Consider the following 23,725-nt stretch of genomic DNA (forward strand, 5'->3'; position numbering starts at 1 on the left):
CCCCCAAAAAAAAATTATAGGGAAAACAATTTCAAGAACTCTAATCAATATGATGATAAACAAACCACAAGTCCAAAGGATTGAAGATGAAACATGTCACTCACTTCCTGACAGAGGTGATGAACTTAAAATACAAAAAGATTTTCAGACATGGCTAAAGTTGCAATTTATACATGTATAATATTTACATTTATACATTATAAATCAGATGTGATTAAAATTGCAGTATCAGTCTATGCAACTATATGTTGAGAGCTTTTTATTTTTCAGATTTGTTGTTTTATTTCTTCAATAGGATGTGGGGAGGGATAAATACTAAGGGAGGGAGGAATGTTTTTTAATACATGTTAATTGAAAAAAATTAATTTTCAAAGGATATATATTACACTTAACAAGATGGTAACAAAATTGATACGGGGTTTTGTGTTTTGTTTTACATCTATATATATCTTCTTATTATTTTTTTTTTATTTTTTTAGTGAGGCAATTGGGGTTAAGTGACTTGCCCAGGGTCACACAGCTAGTAAGTGTTAAGTGTCTGAGGCCGGATTTGAACTCAGGTACTCCTGAATCCAGGGCCGGTGCTCTATTCACTGCGCCATCTAGCTGCCCCCTATATGTATCTTCTTACTAACTCACACCCTCAATAGAAGCCTTCCCTTGTAATAAATAAGTATAGTCAAACAAAACAAATTAAGATATTAGCCATGTCTGAAAATGTATGCCTTATTCTTCACCTGTACTTCATCATCTCTGTCCATAGGTAGGAACCATGCTTCATCATCGGTCTTCTGATGTTATGATTAGTCAAAGTTGTTTTACTTGTCTTTATTTTGTGGTTATTGTGTAACTTGTATTTGTTAGGAATTAACTAGCAGTAGGTACCACCGCTAATCAAGAGAAATAAGACTTCAAGCTCTAGCTTGAAGTAAAGCAGAGCTCAGCCATCTAGCTAGTAGGCAGAAAACACGAAAAAAATGAGTTAGAGTGAGTCTTGTGAGAAGCTAGGGTTGGAAACAGGCCCACCATAGAAGTGTAGGGTTTTTCAAGGGAGATAGATTAGCTTGTAGGTATCAGGTAACATACCAGTTTAGGTATATACCGTACAGAATGTGGAGAGTTTTTTGCCAGCTATGAAAAGAGCTATGACAGCCTTAAAGAAAGAGAAATAAGAATAATAACAATTCCTAATTTTTTCATTTTTCACATAAATTGGTGAGTACTGCATAAATGCCACCTGGTTTTAAAATGTTTGTCTGTGGTTTTTCACTGCAACTGTTTAGTGTATTGTAAAAATGTCTAAACTAATTATGGAACAATGTGTCCCCAGATTCTACTTTCTGTGATGGCATCTTGTACAGTGTAATACACACAGTAGATGTTTATTTGTTGACTGTCAAATTATTGGATTAATTCTTTGACTGTGGAAATTTATCACAGTCCTTTTACTTTTACTTAAGCAAGTTCTGTACCTTTCTGCCTCAATACCTTTGCTCCTTGAGCCTGGAATCTCCTGTGCTTTCCCTTGCTACTCTTTGAATTTTTATTTTTCTGTATCTCCATGAATCTGCCAGTTCCTCTTCTGCTTCTCACCTCCCTCAAATCAATAACTGCTTCTAGCCCCCACTTCACAAAGCATTTTGTATTGTGCTTCTTCAATGGGCTTATCACATATTATTCTGTTAATTATTTATATCTGTACATTCTATCCCCAGCTTTGTATTTTTACATAGCATGCCTTAGCTAAATTTTGTGTTTTTTCCTAGAGCCCAGCATAATATTTGACATACAGTGAACACCTAACAGCATGTTTTTTATGAATTTGAAATGATAAATTGCCATTTCTTTAGTGGCTAAGAGATGTTTAGGAAGAGTCCAAACTGCACCATGGTTATAGAAGCAGTGTAGAATTTGAATTTTGATCTTCTCAGCTAGGAAGAGAGTGACTTGGGTTGGGGGTTGGGGAGTGGCTTGAATTTGTTATCCAACTGAAAGATACAGACTTATATCCTACCTTAGACTTTGTATGTAATCTTTATACTTCTTCATTGCCTACTGAATTTAGTTTCTTTTCTTTGGGGGGCGGGGGCGGGGGGGCAATGAAGGTTAAGTGACTTGTCCAGGGTCACACAGCTAGTAAGTGTCAAGTGTCTGAGGTCAGAATTGAACTCAGGTCCCCCTGAATCCAGGGCCAGTGTTTTATCCATTGTGCCACCCAGCTGCCCCCCTGTATTTAGTTTCTATCCTTATAAATCCTTTGGTAAAGTAATTTTTTTTTAGTTAGTGACAATTATTCAACTCTATTGTTGGTCCTTGTTTATTATATTTTTAATATAAAAATACATCAGTCAAGAAACATTTATTAAGCATTTACTTTGTATCTGGCACTGTGCTAAGCAATGGTTACACAAAGAAAAAGAAAAAAATCCCTTCCCTCAAGGAGTTTACATTCTAATGAGGATACAACACATGCATAAAAGATAAGTATAAGGGAGATGGAAGGTAACCTTATGGAGAAGACACTAGAAGCAGAGGATTGGAAAAAACCTCCCAGAGGAGGTTGTGTTTGAGCGGAGTCTTAAAGGAAGTCAAGGATTTTAAAAGGTGGAGGTTAGGAGAGTATTCCAGGTGTGGTGGACAGCCAGTGCAGAAGCACAAAAAAGGTGGAGCATTGTGAGGTATAGTAAATGGTATGGGTGGACACGTGAGTACATGCAAGGGAGTTCTGTGTTAAAAAAGCTGGAAGGATGTGAAAGCAGAAGGTTGTGAAGATCTTTAAATTCCAAATAAAGATTGAGCCACTGAGCTTCACTGAATAGAGGAGAGTGACACTGTCAGACCTATGCTTTGGGAAAAACACTTTGGCAGTTAAGTGGAAGAAGGATTGGAACAGGAAGAGAGCACCTTGAAACAGGAAGTCTAATTAGAAAGCAATTGAAAAAGCCTCAAAAAAGAGACATGAAAAGCTATATCCCTCAGTTTACCACCACCATCTCTTTGGATAGGTGGGGGTTCCATGAGTGTAGAACATTGAATTTGTTATCAGATTATTTTTTTGGATGTATTGATTTTGCTGTTTTTTTCTTTTTCTCTATAACAATTTTGTTATGGGATGATTCTTTGGGAGAGGTAAGAGGAAGGGAGGTAGCAAGAAATGTAGTTGATGTAAAAACAAAAGATATTAACTTAAAAAAAAGACTACTGCAAAGAATGAATGATAAAGGCCTAAATGTGGTTGATAGCTGTATGAATAGAGTAAGAATATATGTGTGAGAGAGATAATAGGGCAAGAAATGACAAGATTTGGGAATTGATTGGATGTGTGGGGGAAAAGAGGAATCTAGGATGACAGAGAGATTACAAATCTGGATGAGGGGAAGGATGATAGTACCCTTGACAATAATGGTAATGTTTGGGAATGGGAAAAGTAAAGACAATGAGTTCTGTTTGAACATTTTCAGTTTAAGATGCCTATGGGATATGTGAAATTCAATATCCAATAGGCACTTGGTGATTAAGGGCCAGAAATAGGAAGAATGTGTGAAATAAAGAGAGGTTTTGAGACTAGGGCCACAAAAAGGAACAAGTGCCAGTCCCTTATATAATAACAGAAAAGGCAGCATTTCTTATTACATGTTGCTCCTTCTCATGTACTTTAACCTTCTAAGCAAACTGGACTTCTTGATGTTCCTCACACATGACACTCCATTTCCCTCCTCCATTCAGAATGTACTTCCTTCTCACCTCCACTTCTTAGACTCTCTAGTTTTCAAGATTCAATTCAAGTACCAGTACCTTCTATATGAAGCCTTTCCTAGTATCTCCAGCTCTAGTGTCTTTTCCTGCAAATTACCTTGTATTTATTTTGTACTTGTATGGTGTGCATGCACCATTTCCCCTCAAAAGAAGATAAACAACTTGAGGGCAAGGATTGTTTCATCTTTGTCTTTATAGCCCCACCCAGTTGCCTACCACAGTGCCTAGAACATAGGAGGTCCTTGACGAATGCATGTGATTGATTGATATCAGTATTAAATTAGAATGGTGGGTTAAAAAAGACAGTTTAAGAATAGAAGAAAATGGGGGTTGTTAAGGAGTATAATGTCTTACTAGATTTCCTTCTCACCAGTTGAGTTGCTGACTGGGGCACAGAAAAGAGCAGAGATGCGGAAGCAGATCGAGGAGATGGAGAAGATGCTAAAGGAAATCCAGACAACCCAGCAAGAAAGGCCATGTGATCAGGTAAATTTCTTAACCATTAGTAACAGCAAATTGGTTCAAAAGTTGAGCTGAAAGTTGTGTTGGAGTTTTTCCTTTGGGGATTATTATTTTTCACATAGTTAAAAATATATTACTGAAGAGGAAAAGCTAAGGGGCATTGAGTAAATAGTATGAATTGAGATTCCAGGTAAACTCAAAGCCTATATTTTAGTGTTTGATTTTGGCTTAGTCTCTCATTGATAAATGAAAATTTCTGAAAAAGTTCAGCATATACTATATGGTATCATTAGGCTAAATCTAGATTTGTAAATAGTTATAGTTGTTTATGTTGGAAATGTAAATTGTCATGGAACTCTTTTTTTTCCCCCATGATTCCCACTAAAGTAGGGGTTCCTTTTTTTTTCTTAATTTTTTTTTTTTTGGTGGGGCAATGTGGGTTAAGTGACTTGCCCAGGGTCACACAGCTAGTAAGTGTCAAGTGTCTGAGGCTGGATTTGAACTCAGGTCCTCCTGAATCCAAGGCCAGTGCTTTATCCACTTCCCCACTTAGTTGCCCCTAAAGTAGGGGTTCTTAACCTAGGGATCCATGGATCTTGGATTTGAATGGGGAAAATCATTAATGTCGAATTAAACTTTTATTTCCTTTGATTAGGAATATAAGCAACAAATCACAGTAGTATTACTATAATTTGTGACTATCACCAATAGAAATCATAGATATTTTCATATCACATTACTACAATTATTGCAGATTTCAATAAGTATTTATTAAATGGCATTTATTAAACATATTTACTGTGGTCTTACCTATATTAAATATATAGTCACCCAATAAAAAAAGAAAGGGAGAAACAGTTTCCTCCCTCAAGGAAGGAACTCACATTTTTTAATGGAAGACAAAATGCAGACAGCTAGGCACATGCAAGATATACACATGGCAACTCAGTGGTAATCTCAGAGGGAAGGCACTAGCGTCAAGGGGGACCAGGAAAGGCTTCCTGAAGATGATAGGATTTGAGCCAAAACTTGAAGGAAGTCAGAGAAATCATGAGGCAGAAATAATGGGAAGCAGGTGGTAAAAAGGAACTGCATGGGGAAATGGGGTATTATGTTTAGGGAACAGCAAGGACAGCAGGGCTTCTGGATTGTAGAGGAGTACTCAGGATGCATCAAGTGTAAGAAGGCTGGGAGGGTGGGAGGAAAACAAGCTGTGAAGGGTGACCAGCATTGCTGCTTATCACTACTTTGAAATTGCTAGTTAGCCCTGCCACCATCCATCACAGCCTTCCTGTCAACTTGTGTTTTAATACCATTGGTTTCCTTTGCTGTTAACCTATGTGTTTTATTTTGTGTATTTTAAAACATTTTTCTGAGGAGTCCATAGGTTTCACCTGACTAACAAGAGGGGTCCATGACACCAAAAAAGGGGAAGGAGGGCAGGTAGGTGAAGTTTGGTTCAATAAAATCAAATGGAAGGACAGCTAGGTGGCACAGTGGTTAAAGCACCATCCCTGGACTCACGAGGACCTGAACTCAAATCCAGCCTCACACACTTAATACTTACTAGCTGTGTGACCTTGGGGAAGTCACTTAGCCATCATTACCCTGTCTAAAAAATAAACAAATAAATAAAGTGAGGGGAAAAACCCCTGTCGTATAGCATGTACCTTGATATGAGAAGGTGCATGTACATCTACAAAAAAGAGGCAGTAAGGTGATGCTAACATGAGAGTGGGTTTCATTTCAGCAAGGTAACAGCAGAGAACTCAGGATTTCTAATTCTTGTCAAGACTGCTTTTTAACAAAACACGAATTTCTGAAAGTACTTAGTGTGTTTTTCTGGAGTGTGGTGACTCATTGATTTTGTTTGTTTAATGTTGACAGCCTGGAGAAAGTATGCCAACAGGAGAGATAGCTGATGGGGAATGTGCTTCCAGCCTTCAGGACATGCCAGGAGAGAAGGTTCTTTTCAGGTCTCTGTTCACTGAGCTATTATTTCAAGTAGGACCATGCTTCATTAATGGAAAGCGGGGGACAGAAGAGCATTTTGAAATATAAGTGGCTCTATACTAATGACTTATGGTCTTGCATTTTTTCCTAGTACAGTTTCGTGGCAGTATTTTGAATGTAGACTAGAGCCAAGGAGAGGGTCGGGTACTTGGTGGTCACAGATTTAGAATGGTTTCATTGCCTTGGAAATTAGATAGACTAAGGAGGAATTCATATAGCTGGATTTAAGCTTAATAAAAGCACAGTTCGGTTTTAAAGTATTAGTATGGCTTTTTAAAAAATGTAACCCTCTTAACAGGGAGACTTCACTTGTAGAAAACACTTGGAAGGAACTATCTTCTAAAGGTAAGTAATATTCAGAAATTTCTAAAAGGAATTTTGCTGCTATGGGGGGAACATGTGCATAGTAATTAATAGTTAACATAAAGTTTCCTGATTATGATAAAAGGAATGGAAAAGTCCATTTCTTATAGTGTTTTGATTCCACATGAAGCCTCTAAAATCTTGTTGTTTAAAGGGACTATATTAATGGTTTAATCTTTTCATGGATTTTATATGAGGTCAACAGTCTTCCTACATTTGTTGCCCTCAGATCACAGAATGAAAACCTTTCTGGTCTTGAGGAAAAAGTAGTTGATACTATGGTAAAGAAGTTAGAATAATAGTTAGCTGGGGGGGAGGGGAGGCAAACTAACTATTGTTTTACCAAGGACTCTGCTCCTGTAGTCATCAAGGATCTCTCTTGTTTGCCTTGTGTGTTCTAATCATCTAAGGCTCATTGACTTTGATAACCAAGGCTGTTCTGCAGGAATTCCTATATTTCTTCTAACCTGACTGTCAACATTTGTAACTGATTGTGGGGGGAAGGGAGCTTTTGAATATAGTACCAGATGCAGCAGAGCAGAGTGACATGCTACCTTGCAGGATTTGGAACCACAGATTTGGCATGTTATAGGTGCACCCAAACATTTTAATTAACATGTAATTAGAATATCTTTTGTATAAAATAGAGTAAACCTGGACTAATGGCCAAAAAGCATCTTCCAGGATGCTAGATAATTGAGCTAGAGTATTGGTATTCAGCAGTTCAGGCCATAGGGTGAAATTTGGAGTACTTTACCAAAAAACAGGGAAAAGCTAAGGATGTGATTTGGCTTGGTGCTTTTGCTTATTACTGATTTAAAAACTATATTTCCTTTCCAAATTGTGTTAAAGGAGTATTAAAGAAATTCTTAATGAACCAAATTCTTGGTGGGAAGCTGACTTAAAAGAATTATATTTATGTTAAAAATTAGTTTGTTACTCAATCTGTCTTGTTCTATAGGTCCTGTCATGTCATTCTCCATTTTTGATGAATCTGTTCCTACAGAAAACCAGAAAATCAGGTTTGATTTGCTTCAAAAATATTCATACTTATTTGAGGCTCAATTAGGGGGTGACTGTGCCAACTCAGAAAGAAATGTACTGAGCAGAGGGTGTTTCTCTTAAGTCTTCCTGCAGAGCCTCTACAGGCATCAGGCCAACGAAGAGCCCTTGCTGTTCTAAAATCTTCAGAAGACATGACCCCAAAGGAAGATCTTCCTTTAGAAGTATGTATATGTAGCAATATTCTTACATAAACTTGAGCAAAAACCTCTTGCATTAGTGCTGACTAAATTTGAAAATGTATGAGGTAGGATTTGCATCACTATATAACCCCCAGGTCAATGGGGCACGAACTGTAAAGTGTGTGTGTGTGTGTGTGTGTGTGTGTGTGTGTGTGTGTGTGTGTGTGTGTGTGTGTGAGAGAGAGAGAGTTGGTGACATAATAATACCTTCAAATTTTTGAACTTCTGTCATCTGGAAAAAATGACTATATTCTTTGGTCCTCCTGAGGGCAGAACTGGAGCAATGATTGCCATGGGTAGGGATCAAATGAAGAAGAATCACAGATCAATAGGATTTGAGAGCTGGAAGGCACCTCAGCATCTCCCTCGTCCAACACAGAAAGACTCCTCCCTGTACAAGTGGTCATTTACTGTCTGTGTGAAGATCAACTATGGATGCCCTAATTGTTAGGAAGCTTTTCATGACATCAAACTTAAATTCTCTTCTTGCCTTTGCATCCATTGTACCTGATTTGGCTCTCTGGGGCCAAATGGAACAAGTCTCATTCCTCCATCACGTGACAGCCCTTCAAGTACTTGAATACAACTCTCCTATCCTCTCTGAATCTTTTCTCCAAGTTAACTATCCCTTACTTACATAGTATGAACTGAAGGCCCCTTTGCCAACTGTGTCACCCACAACTGAACAAACACTCCATGTGAGGTCTGCCAAGGACAAAGTACAATGGGCCTATCATCTTCCTATTCCTAGAAACTGTGCTTCTATTAATGTAGCTCAAAATTGCATTAATTTTTTTTGGCTGCTACATTATACTACTTTTTCTTATTTTTTTATTGAGCTTGTAGTCCACTATAATCCTCAGGTCTTTATCAGAACACTTGCTATTTAATCATTTTTTCATTCTGTGTCTGTGAAGTGGATCTTTTTGTTGTTGTTGTTGTTGTTATCCAAGTTATAAGACTTTACCTTTGTCCGGAGTATAGAGAACTCTTGAGTACAAAGAACTTTCTAATGAAGAGCCATCCAACAGTGAGGCTGCAATGGATCAATTCATCTGCTCAAGCAAAAGGCTAAGCAACTATCTGTGGAGAGGGTATCATAGAAAGCTTCCTGCAATTGATTAGGAGATGAAAACTAGATGATCTCTAAAGTTAACTTAACAGTATCTTTTCTTTCCCATTCCTATGGGCTTGGCTCTTCTATGAAAGTCTTTTTCTGTCTGACAAGTCCCTAAAATGTCTTCAGTGAAAACTTAGAAATGCACATTAAGAGCTTTCTCAAATGGATAAAGAAGAAGGTAATTGGAATAAAAATGAATAAGGGTGTGACCCTGGGCAAGTCATTTAACCCCAGTTGCCTCACTTAAAGAACAAAAAAACAAAACAAAAAAAAATGAATAAGGGACTAGAAAAAGATTAACTATTTTCTTCTAGATAGCTTTGCTAGAGCCATATGGTATTTTCAAAAAGACTTCTCTCAAGTTAATTGGAGTGGGTAAAACATTGAGGGGATTCTTTTTTTAATATCTTATTTCATAACTTCTATTTAATATCCATTTACATTTTTCCCACAGAACACATTTAAGCTTATAAAGTGGTTGCATAAAATGTATACAGATCTACAGACTGTAGATCTTTTCTTTGGTGTTTTTAAAATTCTAGCTTCAGTGATGCTTAATGTCACTACTAGACTTTTCTGTCTTGCCTCTGATGTTCCTTTTACATTTAATTTTTTTTGGGGTGGGGGTGGGGCAATGAGGGTTAAGTGACTTGCCTAGGGTCACACAGCTAGTAAGTATCAAATGTCTAAGAACAGATTTAAACTCAGGTCCTCCTGAGTCCAGGGCTGGTACTTCATCCACTGTGCCACCTAGCTGTCCTTCCATTTGATTTTATTGAACCAAACTTCCTATGCCAAAAGTTCATTGCGTAGGAAGAGGAAGACTTATAGAACCATGGGGAATGATTAAGTTTACTAGAAATCTTTTCTAGGTGAGTAGTAATAATAATACTTCAAGATTCTGTGATTTCATTGGTGTAGGTAGAAAGGTACTTCTCCACTGATGCTGATCATTACCTATACATGCATTGGTAAAGGGTTTTTGTGAATTATGACTAAAACATTTGGTCACTTGATGATGTCTGACTGGATTTAGCTGAGCTAAGACGTGTTTTCATTTCATTGCTGGATTTATTTTTGAAGCCTTTTTAGTTAGGTAGAGCCTGTCAAAGGTTGTGTTCTCTACTAGGTTAGCCTTTAAAAACCCAGAGATACTTGCATTTCACAATGAGATTCCTGACTTGGCATTTCAGGTACAAAATAATAACTCACATTTATGTAGTGTTTCAAGATCTACAATGATGGCCAAAGCCTACAGTCTGGAGGGTGCTAATAATAGGTACTCTTCTTAGATTATGCATATAAGATAAGCACAATTTAATGACACAAATTCTTCAAGGAATTTATTGTTAATGTCCAAGGCCTTTTCTAGCTTAAAAAAATTCATGGACTGATTAAAATATTTCTCATAAAAATCTTTTCTCTTAAATATTTCAGGATGAGTTCATTGGAATTGAGCCCCTGAGTGAAGATGCCATTATCACAGGTTTTAGAAATATGCCTATATGCCCCAACCCAGAAGACACTTGTGACTTTGTTAGGGCAGCTCGCTTTGTATCAACTCCTTTTCATGGAATAATCACACAGAAGCACCCACTGTCTGCCAGTTCTGAGAGAATTCTCCAGGAAGAAGATCTACAGTTGAAGAGAAATTCTATAAGCCATCGAACTGTTTGTGAGGTTACTTACAACCAAGCTCTTGGCATTAAGAAGTTGAGGTAATTGTGGCTTATAATATACATGAATCTGCATATTTATGCCTTTCCTTCCTCTCTGTGTATACTTGTCAATTTCCCAAGAATATGGCTTATCTTAAGAATACCAGGTATATTTCATTCTAACTTTTTTGTGGTTCTAAATCACATTCAGAATTTGGCTTTGAATTTTTTTTGAAACATAAGAGATTCACTCTCATTTTCCCAAGTAATGTTAAACAGCCACTATTTTACTATGTTTTTAACCTTCAAATGAACTAGCATTACCCAAATATTATTAACAACATAATTTCCCTAGAGTTATACTTATTTTGTTAGATTTCAAATGCCTGTGGTTTAAAATAGTGGAGTCCAATGGAAAGGACAGTGGACAGAGATGGTTATTGATTATCTAGTGTGTATAAGTTTTCCCTAGCTGTAGCACATGTGGATCACCTGTTTTGATTGATGATATTGACTGTTGACCTTAGACAAATCATTCCTTGGACCTCTCAGTTTTCTCCCCTTTCAAGTGAAGGGGGTATGCTAGATGGCCCTGAAGTCCCTTCCAGCTCTCTGTCTGTGATCAGCTCATTGTGGATGCTCCATCCAATAGTGTGCAGATCCACATTTTTTTATCCTATCTGAGTCTTGTCTGTGCCCTCCTGCATTCTCCTGGGGGTGTATTAGACCCCATGCTAGGGATCTTTCTCTTGATCTCATCATTTCATGGATACCATTAGAATGCCCAAGCACCATGCTCCATCACCCTCACTACATGGCTCGCCTCACATCTCTCTCCTGGACTCTCCTTTGGGCTACTTCTTCTGAGAGAGTTTCTCTTATGTTTTATGATCACGCCTATCCTGTGCCTCTCCATTGACCTTTGAATGAACTGCAACTTTAATTCTTTGGAAACTAGCATTCTGTGACTCGTAGAATACTAAGGTTAAAAAGGTAGGTCTTTATTTCAGGGAGAAGTTTGGGATCATTAAAAATACTGTGCAGTTTCTTAAATGCAGTCCAATCCCCGTTTTCATCTTATTCAATTCCAGGCCTAGTTGCTTATCCTTCCACAATGACTGTCCAAGATACACATATATAGAGATGTATGTTTTCTGACTCCAAGACCAGCTCACTATACCAGGCTGCCCCTCCTCCATAAGATTTTGTTTTGTTTTGCAGGGCAATGGGGGTCAAGTGACTTGCCCAGGGTCACACAGCTAGTAAGTGTCAAGTGTCTGAGGCCGGATTTGAACTCAGGTACTCCTGAATCCAGGGCCGGTGCTCCTCCATAAGATTTTATGAGCAAATTTATTTTTTAAACTGATGCTGCTCTTTAGCTGTAGAATCTTTTAATTTGAGGAGGTCAAATATTTATTGGCTAAGATACCTACTAGATTCTTTTATTCTTTTATACTTCTCAGAAGAAGTAGCCCGAATGAGAGTCCAGGAGAGAGATATGAGGTGAGCCATACAGTGAGGGCAATGGAGCATGGTGCTTGGGCATTCTAATGGTATCCATGAAATGATGAGATTTTCTCTCCACTTAGGAAACAGTGGCAGGCATGTTGGTGTAATTCCTCATTTTGAGGGCATTAAAAACTTGTTTAAGCCAGGTCGGCATTACCTTAATTACAGGTCATATCTTCTTTTTTTTTTTTTTCTTATAATTTGATAATGATTTTGATCTGTGCTCTAAGAAGTCTGTGGAACTGAGTCCTGTATTGGTATATGATTGTTTCTTCTCCGAATATAATTAGTTTCATCCTTTGTGATGGTGTTTAGTGTTCACTATGTTTAGCATTTCCCAAATCTCTTCTCTTCATTCTCTGCTGTTATGATCTTGTGTAGTCATCCATCATTTGGTCCCCTCTCATTTCTCAGGGATGATGTCAACAAATGAAACTAAGTACTTTGGAGCTTTGACTCTTAAAGGAAAAGTTGCATAATCACTATTTTATTCTTTCATTTATTCAGTAAACATTGATTAGCCACGAAGCGGGAAAAACAAAAAAGGGGAGCCCTGGAAAACAGCTTCTCTTGTCAGCTGTCTTCATTAGCATCATCCTTCTTTTCTTCTAGCATTTCCTACCTCTGGATGCACACGTACTTTATATCTCACCCAACTCTTTCACTGTTCTGAAGGTCACTAGCCCTACTCTTGCCCCCCCCATACTTGGAAAATTCAGCATATATTTGAATGATCCACTGGGCCTCTTGAATCCCTTGTTCACCAATGTCAACTCCGACCTACATTTTCACTCTATTACAGATATGCAAAGGAGTGGTTGTATCTTAGATCGCACTGTCACCCATAATTGTGATCTCTGTGATCTCAAATTCTGAATTCCCTTCTCTCCTGCCCTTTGATTTCTCACTCTCTCTAAATCTGTTTTTCATACTCACTAGGGCCTTTAATCTCTCCATTTTTCTCTATTTGCTCATATCTTTGCTGCACTTACCTAATTTCACAGTTTTAGGTGGGGGAAAGCATGTGTTAGGAATATCTGAACAAATACTTTTTTTTTTATTAAAAAAAGGATACTGAAGGACAGTGGTATAGTTTGAGCAACATTGAAGACTAAGGAAGGCCTACCTTCCACCTTCAGCTTATCCACTGAGTTGGGGGGTAGGTAGTATTACATGGGACATAAAGAAATTTTAATTTTAAAAACCTTTATTTGTATATTTCCAATGTGTACATTGGTCTAGCCATTTCCTGTGTACCCTTTTAAATGACTGTACATTTTTTTTAAGTGAGGCAATTAGGGTAAGTGACTTGCCCAGGGTCACACAGCTAGTAAGTGTTATGTGTCTGAAGGCCAGATTTGAACTCAGGTACTCCTGACTCCAGGGCCGGTGCTCTATCCACTGTGCCACCTAGCTGTCCCATGACTGTACATTCTAATGACTAGAGTAATTGGTAGGAATTAAGTGCTAATGAGTAATCCTCAAGTGACTAGGAGAGACTGAATGGCACATTAGTAGTCCTTAATACTTGGGTATTGGGGTAAGACTGAATTCACTTAATTTAATGAAACATTTCTGTGGTAGCCAGAGATCAGCTTATTTGTACCTATTCTGTAGGGATTTAGAAAAATTAGGAAACTCAGTCTGGAAAAACCTAAGAGGCAGGAAGAGGAAATAGAGGAGTAGGCACTATATTTTCTTGGTCATGGGAGCTTAGGGGAAAGTTAATTTTTCAGTTCAACAGTTAGACTGGTTATATAAATAGAGTAGAAGGAGATTCTGTTCAATATGGTGGAATGAGTGAAACTAGAACAGCCCAGTTCTTCCATGAGTACTCCAATAAGGAGTTTAAAAAATACCAAGGAAATTATAAAGAAATCCGAGGAAAAAGTAAGTGCATTTTGCCAGTAGCTGAGTACTAAGGTGGGTGTTCAGAGAGAAAAGGCCAGCTAGTAGAGCAGGGAGCATGGTAGTCTTCCAGCTTGGGAACTAGGGGCAAATTAGGGAAGCCTGAAGCTGTGGTCAGACACAGGCAGACAAGAGCCTTCAGCAGGGTCTAGTCAGAGACAGTTAGAAGGGGCTTGTAACTGTGTCACCAAGAGAGAATGACCTATGCCCTGACATCTCATCTCCCACCTGGGCCCAGAGTCTACCCAGCATACACTGCCTCAGTGCAGTACATTATGAGATAGACAAACACTCATCACCACCAATCAAAGATAATACAGCTGGGGGTTGATCAATGTTTATTGATGGAATAATCTGCATTAGAAGGTGTTTCCTCATCGCATTTTCCCTATACCAGTAGCAGGTCTGGGAGGAAAGGCCGTACTTTGTCATTGGAACAGGAGTTCCTTCAGGTGCTAGGGAAGGAAATGTTACCAAGGTAGAAGTCAGGAAGGGAAAATGGGAATCAAAGCCTCCAGCGAGGGGAGCTGAATAGGTTTGAGGCTTTGGGAAATCAGGCATTATTCATTCAACAAACATTTATTAAGTTCATAATTGAAGGCCCACTGGGGAACAACAAACAGATGGTGAGAGTGCCCGCTGTCTGACTGGCTGGCTGGGATCTGAAGCTGATGTGTGTAGATGGTTGTCCAGGGCCAGCAAGGAGATTAAGTGGGCTCAGTGTATCAAAGTCAGTAGTAAAAGCTGTAGACACAGAGAACAGCAGAGGCATAGAGAAGAGGGTGACAGGACATAGTCTTAGAGAAAGGATAATTCAGTTGGACTGGAACATAGAGTGGGCAGAGGAGGAATGTCACTGCAAAGGGAAGAGCAGAACCAGATGGTGCAGGACTTGGCATGTCAGGCCCGAGTTCACACTTTGCTTTAAAGTATGGAAACATTCTACCTGCCTGCCTTTCTGTGGGGTTTTTTTCTTGATCTTCCTTCTGTCCTGTTCATTTTCAAAAACACTTCAATGACATTTCTTTTTCTTTTTGACTTTTTTTATATCACTATTACTATATTATTATTATTCCTACATACCCCCAAGTCTCATCTCCACCACCACCACCCTAGCCCTTCCTTTAGTATAAAAAATAGAATCAGACAACACTGATCCACACATTAGCCCTGTCTGAAAATGTCTCATTCTGTACTTTTAGTCCATCCATCATTTTTCAGGAAACAAGTAGTATGCTTCATCATAGGTCCCTGGAGATATGGCTGGCCCTGACATTTATCAGATGGCTATTTTTGTCTTTCAGAGTTGTTTCTTTTAACAGTATTTGAGCCATTGCTTATATGTTCTTCTGGTTCTGCTTACTTCACTTTTCATCTTTTTATGTAAGTTCTTCCAGGTTTATCTGAATCTTTCCCTTTCATCATTTAGTATGGTGTGATAATATTCTATTATATCCATATGATATTTTTTATTTGACCATTTTCCTGTTGATGGGCATACCCCTTACTTACCAGTTCTTTGCTATAACAAAAAGTGCTGCCATATTGTCCTGTCTCTCTTTTTTCCCCTTGTCTCTTATTTATCTCCTTAGTGGTATGGGTATGGCTGGATTTGCAGTTTAGTGACTCCTGGGGTAGACTTCCAAATTGCTTTCAAAAATGACTGGATCATTTCAAAGCTCCAATAGTGCATTTCTGTGTCTGTCCTCCAATCTCCAGTGCTTTTTCTAGTGAGCCGAGGGGTGAGGCGAGTATGTCTGTGTTTAGTCTGATGATGGTATATAAATATACGGCTATTGAACCAGTTTAGGCAGATGGTAATGATGAACGGTACTAGGATGTTAGCAGTGGAAATAAAGGGGAGAGAGTAGATTTGAGAGATGCTGCGTAAGTAAAATGGACAGGTTGTAAGTAAAATGGTTACCAGTTGGATATGAGAAGTGAGAAACAGTGAAGAATCAAAACAGTAAGGCTCCAAAAGCAAGAGACTGAGTGAATGCTAATGTTACTAATATTGGATATTGTTACTAATGTTACTAGTATTCGATATTGAAAATTGAAGTCAGAAAAGTACAATTTTGAGTTAGAGGTAACCAGTGGACATCAGGGTGATTGTTCTATAGAACAGTTGGAGATATAATCCAGATCTCAGAAGAAAGGTTAGAACTGGGTGCAGAAGCAATAGTTGAAACCATTTGGAGTGACTGAAATTGCCTAGGCATAGAATAAAGAAGAAAGCCAAGGACAGATTGATGGGAATTATTTCTCTTAAAACAGAGGATAAAGTATACAGTTTAAGTAGTTTGTCAGCATGTCAGAATCCAAGGCAAAGTCAGAATAAAACAGAAAAAAGCTCATTGTATGTGGCAAAATTCTTGTAATTCTAGAAGTGTGTGTGTGTGTGTGTGTGTGTGTGTGCTTATTTTACCTCGCAAATCTCAAAACCTTTACAATACAGGCAATGAGGTAACTTTAGAAAGAGCAGTTTTGTGGAAGTAATAGAGCTGAAAGTCAGATTACAAGAAGTTTTTCAGAGAGTGGGAAATAAAGGAAATGTTATCCTCACTTTTGTTCCTTATTTTCAATCTCTCCCTGTCTACTAGTTTCTTACCTTCTGCCTCCAACATGCCTGTGATTGTCCCCATCTCAAAAAACCCTTACTTGATCCTTCTATCCCACCAACTATTGTCCTATATCTCTTCTGCCCTTGTAGCTAACTTCCTTGAGAAGGCTGTCTACAATAAGTACCTCTACTTTCTCGACTGTCACTTTCTTCTTAATCCCTTATCTGGCTTCTGACCTCATCATTTCACAAAAACTGCCCTCTCCAAAGTTACCAGTGATCTCTTAATTGCCAAATCCAATGACCTTTTCTCAGTCTTCATCCTTGACCTCTCTGCAGCCTTTGTCACTGTTGATTACTCTCTCTTCCTGTAAAAATGAACTGGAGAAAGGAAATGGCAAGCCTCTCCAGTATCTTTACCAAGAAAATCCCAAATGGGGTTGCAGAGAGAGTCAGACATCCAATAGGATGTGGGTCTTCAGTTGAGCTTATAAGCAGAAGTGAGGTACAAGGGGTAGTTGGTACACAGGCATGGAGGGAGAGGAGGTTTGGGATCAACAAGCATTTTAGATAGGCTAGAATATAGAATATATGAAAAGAGTAATGGGAAATAAAGATGGATAACTACCAAGCTGAGGAATCCATAATTTTTCCTTCAGCTAGTAGAGAGTTACTGAATATTCTTAATAATAGTAATAAGTGTCATTAAGCAGCAGTAATAATAATTGATGATTAAATGTGATGTAAGATTTTAAAAGCACTTCATATACATTATCTCACTTTACCTTTACAGCAACAGTATGAGGTGGTTCCTTCAGTTATTATTTCTGTTTTGTAGATGACCACACCAAAGCTTACAAAAGTTAAGTGACTTGCCATTCACACAGCTAGTAAGTGTCAGAGACAGGCCTTTTAAGATAAATCTTGAATTTTTAAAAAAGCATTTCTATTGTTTCCTAATGACATTCACCACCATCCTTCTATGCCCCAAAATAGAATTCTCCCCTGTAACAGAGGAAGTATAGTTAAGCAAAACCAACATTTGTTATCCCCCTTTGACCACGTATGCTTCATTTTGTACCAGAGATGTATGAAAGAGGGGGGAGATGATTACTGGAGCAAAATGGGCAGGGAATAGGATGAAGGCATATTTAGAAGATTTTAGGAGTTAGGATACTTCGTGATCAGGAGAAAGGAAAAAAGAGAGGTGTAATGACTCCCAAAGAAGTTTTGGAGAAGGGAGGTGGGGGGCCTGGGGGAGGCCATGATGTATTTCTTAATCTTCTTGGTAAAGTAGGAAGCTGTCATCTGCTATAAATGTTAAGGAAAGGGAAGTGTTGAGAACAAAAAGGAGATTTGAAACAGTTTTGGGAGAAAATGAAATAGCCAATCACAAGGACCTAGCTGAGGCTATAGACCATAAATTTGTAGTAAATGAGGTCATGTTGATTTCATGGCTTTATTCAGTGATATTTGGCAGACTGGGGACAATAGTAGAGAAATAAAATGGTAGGTGTTACCTAGGTATGAGGAGTTGAAACACTGAAGGTCTAGAGGGCATGAAGTTCTATGATAGTAGTTTGTTGTGGTGGTTCAGTTGTTTCAGTTGTGTCCAACTCTTTGTGACTGCATTTGGGGTTTGCTTGGCAAAGATACTGGAGTGGTTTACCATTTCCTCCTGAGGCAGACAGGGTTAGGTTAGGTGACTTGACCAGGGTCACACAGCTAGTAAGTATCTGAGAGCCCCTGGATTCTGTTTGTCCTCAGTCTGAGACATACCTTAGCACACGTGCAGTTCAATCAAGAGACCACAGTTTTGCCAGAACCACAGTATAACCTTATATCCTGAACTTTGGGAATTTACATGGTTGTTATGTTCAGGAGTAGACAAAGGGCACTGACACCAATCAATCAATAAATATTTATTAAGTGCCCACTGTATGCCAGGTCCTGGGCTGAGCACTAACAACATTTATAAGAATATGCATATTGGGCAATGGTTCTCAAACTTTTGGGTCTCAGGACCCCTTTACTCTCTTAAAAATTATAGAGGATCTGGATAAAGTACCGGCCCTGGATTCAGGAGGACCTGAGTTCAAATCTAGCCTCAGATACTTGACACTTACTAGCTGTGTGACCCTGGGCAAGTCATTTAACCCTCATTGCCCTACAAAAAAAAAGGGAGGGGGGGTCTTTTCCAGCATTTTTTTTTTAATCACAAAAAGTATAATTTGGCTTGCACAGTAGTTATAAGAGACTATAGCTTTTGATCAGAATGGTGTTTGGGGATGGAAATTTGTTTATAATTTATCCTCATCATTGAAAATATCTTTTCCCTTTAAGATCTTATAGTTATTTTTGTTTGTTCTTCAGTTTAAATTATTTTAAGATTTTCCAAATTTCTTAAATAATGCTGTGATTTTCATTAAGGATGGAAATAAAAGTCATCTTGCTCATAAAAAAAAAATTATAGAGGATCCCAAAAGGCTTTTGTTTTTGTGGAGTACATCAATGTTTACTGTATTAAAATTAAAGAGATAATTTTTGGAAAACATTCATCAGTTCATTTAAAATAATAAACATGTTAACATGAATAACATTTGTATGCAAAATAACTATTTTGCAAAACAAAAAAGTTAATGAGGATAGCATTTTTACATATTTTTGCAAGTCTCTTTAATATCTGGCCTAATAGAAAACAGTTGGATTCTCAAATCTGCTTCTGCTTTCAATATGTTATGATATGTTGTTTTAGTTGGAAGTATGTGAAAAAATTCTGGCTTCACAGATATGTAGTTGGAAAAAGGAAGAGTATTTTCAAAGGTAAACAGCATCTTAGTATTATTATGAAAATAGCTTTGACTTTGTTGACCCCCTAACCCTAACATAGGGTCTGCAGACCATAACTTGAGAACCATTAATAGAGAGTAAGAAAACCCAGTAGCCTTTAAATATTCTCATCAGGAGTAAGCCAGAGTGTGAGAAATCCTTTGCTGCTTATTGGGTTCATCAAGAATTTAAACTATTTCTGCCGATATCTATCTCCTTCCCCATTGCCCTTTATGGGGAAAGAAGCAAAGTTCAAACAGACTCTCCCAAATTCAGGTCCCTGAGGATGATGGCAGGAAATGAATCAGGGGGAAAATGAGGTACAAAAATCACAGAGCAATTTTAGAAAGTAACCTCGAAGCTGAGAGACTAGTAGAAGAGTAGTATGAAAGCAGGGAAACAATAAATGCTACCCTTTCTCTCTCAGTCTTGTGAACTGGGACAATTAGAAAAGGAATGACTTCCAGTGAAGAGTTTTGTAAGAGATAAGGTGTTCTTTGGGGAGAGAATAAGGGTCATGGAATGAGTGGTATTTGGGAAGTTCAAGGCTGTTTGTTGAGTATAGAGTAGGATTCCAAACGGATCAGTGGAGCTGAGTGATTCAGGTTGTGTAGGCCTTTGAAAAGGAATAGGCCTGATTAGAATACAGATAAAGGTTTAGGAGGAGATAGTTTAAGCCTGGGCTCATACTGCAGTAGTAGGAGAATCTGTGGAGAAATAGGAATAATGCAGCAAAGTGGGAATTCATGACCATCAATCAGCCTCGAGGAGACTACCAATCCAAGATGGGCAGAGAAGAGGAACATGGGAAGGAAGAAATTTGTTTCTTGAGGGATGCACTAAACTCAGTGGGAAGCCCAGTGGATTTAGCCACAGAAATAATAATCTGAAGATTATCCAAAAATCCTAATTATTTTCATGTATGCTAATAGGGAGCCAAATTGTTTTTATTTTAACATTCTTTTTTTCAAACTTTGAGTTCCAGATCCCCTCTCTTCCTCTAGTCCCACCCACCCACCCATTGAGAAGGCAAGCAAAAATATGATACCCATTACACATATGAAGTCATGCAAAACCTATTTCTATATTAGCCATGTTGCCAAAAAAAAAAGAAAGAAAGAAAACCAGTGAAAAACAATATGCTTCAATCTGTTCATTAGTTCTCTCTGTGGGTGTGGATAGCATTTTTCATCATGGATCCTTTGGAATTATCCTGGAACATTGTGTTAATAACATTAAATAATTTGAGTTTCACTTCCCGTACCTGCCCTAGTTTACTAAAAGTGAAAAATCAAATGAGAAGAAAGGGCAAAATGAAAAATGGACTCTGTACAATTATAAAAAATATAAATAGCTATATAGTTCAGTGTAATATTTAATGTCAACAAGGTCCATAAATATAATTGAATAACTCAGAAACCCAAAGTTTGCTTGTTATGTTAAAATGGCTAAGTATTTCTGTTCAGTCAGAATTCAATTGGATTGGGCCTTAAGAAATTAAGATTGTGAGGCATTACCTTTCAGATTAGCTAATATGACAAAAAAGGAAAATAATAAATGCTGGAGAAGCTGTGGAAAAATTGGAACACTAATGCATTATTGGTGGAGCTGTGAACTGATCCAGCCATCCTGGAGAGCAATTTGGAATTATGCCCAAAGGGCTATAAAGCTGTGCATACCCTTTGACCCAGCAATAACACTATTGGGTCTTTTTCCCAAAGAGATCATAAAAAAGGGAAAAGGACCCACATGTACAAAAATATTTATCGCTGCTCTTTTTGTGGTGGCAAGGAATTGGAAATTGAGGGGTTGCCCATCAATTGGGGAATGGCTGAACAAGTTGTGGTATATGAATGTAATGGAATACTATTGTGCTGTAAGAAACGATGAGCAGGAAGAGTTCAGAGAAACCTGGAAGGGCTTGCATGAACTGATGATGAGTGAGATGAGCAGAACCAGGAGAACATTGTACACAGTATCATCAACATTATGTATTGATCAACTGTGATAGACTTGATTCTTCTCAGCAATACAATGGTACAAGATAGTTCCAAAGGACTTATCATGGAAAATGCTCTCCAAATCCAGGAAAAAAAAGAACTGTGGAATATGGATGCAGATTGAACCATACTATTTCTTTTGTTTTTGGTGCTGTTGTTTTTCTTTTTTAAGGTTTTTCCTTTTTGCTCTGATTCTTCTTTCACAGCAAGACTAATGCAGAAATATGTTTAATGTGATTGTACATATATAACCTATATCAGATTACTTGCTGTCTTGGGAGGGGAGAGGAAGGAGGGAGAAAAATTTGAAACTAGAAATCTTATAAAAACAAATGTTGAAAACTCTCTACATGTAACTAGAAAATAATACTTTTATAATTAAAAAAAATTTTTTTTAAAGATTGTGAGGCATTAAGAGAAAAGTGGTAAGATTTCACTAAATGGATACAGTTAACAGAATTGGGAAAACAGCATACACAACAGCCACAATAATGTAAAAAGAAATTCCTGTTAAAGTTGGAGGGTGTGTATGTGTAATTCTAAAATGGATGATGTGTAAACTTAGTCTGAGATAAGGAATAAGAAACCCGTTTTCTTCCCGTATAGAGGTGAGGGACTAAGGGTATGGTTGCTTGTTCAGGTGATTTCATTTAACTGTTTATCTTTGTTATAAGGGAATTTTCTCTGTAGGAAGGTATAGAGAATGTATAACTGGAAATTATTTATGTTTTTAAAAAACAGTAATAACTTGGGATATTGTTGAAAAATAGCAACTTTTTTAAAAGGCAGTTGAAATTTAGAGTTTAATTCTTACCTCTATTTTAGTTAATGACTTTCAGTTAGATGAGAGCAAATTAGCATTCATTGCTTCTGCTGGGAGTTGACTCACCTGTGGTTCTTTCAGCCCAATTGTGGAAAACAGTCAAGAAAATACCTGCTCCTCTGGGTTCTCAGGCTCTTCTGCCTCCTCAATTACAAGTATTTCCTCAACTAAATACCTTCAGATTCCTGAGAAATTGGAACTTACTAATGATGAAAGCATCATTCATCCTTTGGGTAAGTGATTCTGTGCCTAGTAAATACTAGCTCACTGAGTTCTGGGATGTTTTAGAGAAATGGCCTTGGAAGTGACTCTAGTAAGTAAATATTGGTCATGTACTCCATGTTCTTTCTCCACTTGAAATTTCTTTTTTAAGTTCAGATTTATTGGGTAACACTTTCACTTCTGCCCCTGCAGATAATTCTTCTCTCTCACCCTGGTGCTTACAGCAACGTAGGCAACTGCTAGACTCACTGCCAGAGTTAAGGGCCTCTCCAGAATTCTATTTAGAAGAGAGATCCATGCCTGAGTTAGAAGTGGAAAAAGAGATTGAGTTAGGTAAGTGTCATTAAAAGCATACGTCCCTTTTTAACACTTGCAGTTGGTTAGGTACCTACATACTTGGGTGCTGTTGCAAATTCTTTAGAAATTTCTGGGCAGGAAAAATACCGTTAATAGAAATAAAAAGTATTGGTGAACCAGGGCTTAGTCAACAGCAATAAGTCATTTATCCAATGACCCTTCTTTAATTAAAACAAATTATTTTGAAAGTTATTCTAAATGCCAGTTGATATGAATATGGTAATATTTCTTGCTCTTAAGCCAGACATTAAGGCCAAAGTGTAGCAATTCTTGTATAATTCATAAAAATAAAAACATTCTTAACAGGTAATAAGGATTACTGCATCAAACAGGAAAACCTAATTGGTGAAGATTACAGGATATTTTGGGGAGTTTGGGTCAACTCTGAAAACTTAACTGTAATAAAGGTAGGAAAAAATTGTTTGTATTCCCAACTTCATCCTTAAATAGTTTGTGTGGATAGATTTATCTAGCATCAGTAACCATGTGGGTACTTGATACTTTTAGGTTCTCCAGAAATCTACAAAATTCCCTTTCCTGAAAGTCCATAGACCAATCTCTAATTTAAGCTAGGGTCAAATAACATCAATCAGAGATTCATGGGCATGTAACAGGTACTAGACAAAAAGCAGAATCCATCAGACCTAATGTAGGCCTTTTTGCTTTAAGTCACCAGATTTGGGAACTGACAATGGCAAAGACTCTTGTCAGCTAAAAAAAAAATCCCTTTAACTAGAGCAGGAAGTAGAAAATAAGTCAGAAATCCCATCTTTACCTCATCTGGAGAAGAAAATGTGGAAGGATTTAGCTCAGATCAGTATTTCAGGTGTGCTGAAGGAGGAGATGTTATTTAGTAATCCAACCATTGGCTAAATTGGATAAAAGACCAATTTATAAG

At 37.8% G+C, this 23,725-nt stretch overlaps 1 protein-coding gene across 2 annotated transcripts in view; it reads left to right on the forward strand.

Annotated features, from left to right (window-relative positions):
• The window catches only part of BUB1B (BUB1 mitotic checkpoint serine/threonine kinase B), a 55,257-nt gene that overhangs the window by 22,832 nt on the left and 8,700 nt on the right, over nt 1–23,725 (forward strand). For both annotated transcript variants that reach the window (XM_043985735.1, XM_043985734.1), the window contains exons 10-18: nt 4,130–4,242; nt 6,106–6,194; nt 6,530–6,576; nt 7,556–7,616; nt 7,721–7,820; nt 10,396–10,676; nt 22,330–22,481; nt 22,663–22,803; nt 23,134–23,234. In XM_043985735.1, the coding sequence (XP_043841670.1) occupies nt 4,130–4,242; nt 6,106–6,194; nt 6,530–6,576; nt 7,556–7,616; nt 7,721–7,820; nt 10,396–10,676; nt 22,330–22,481; nt 22,663–22,803; nt 23,134–23,234 (1,085 nt within the window). The remainder of the gene's footprint in view (nt 1–4,129; nt 4,243–6,105; nt 6,195–6,529; nt 6,577–7,555; nt 7,617–7,720; nt 7,821–10,395; nt 10,677–22,329; nt 22,482–22,662; nt 22,804–23,133; nt 23,235–23,725) is intronic.

Source organism: Dromiciops gliroides, chromosome 2 (genome assembly GCF_019393635.1).
Source record: "Dromiciops gliroides isolate mDroGli1 chromosome 2, mDroGli1.pri, whole genome shotgun sequence".
Lineage (NCBI taxonomy): Eukaryota > Metazoa > Chordata > Mammalia > Microbiotheria > Microbiotheriidae > Dromiciops > Dromiciops gliroides.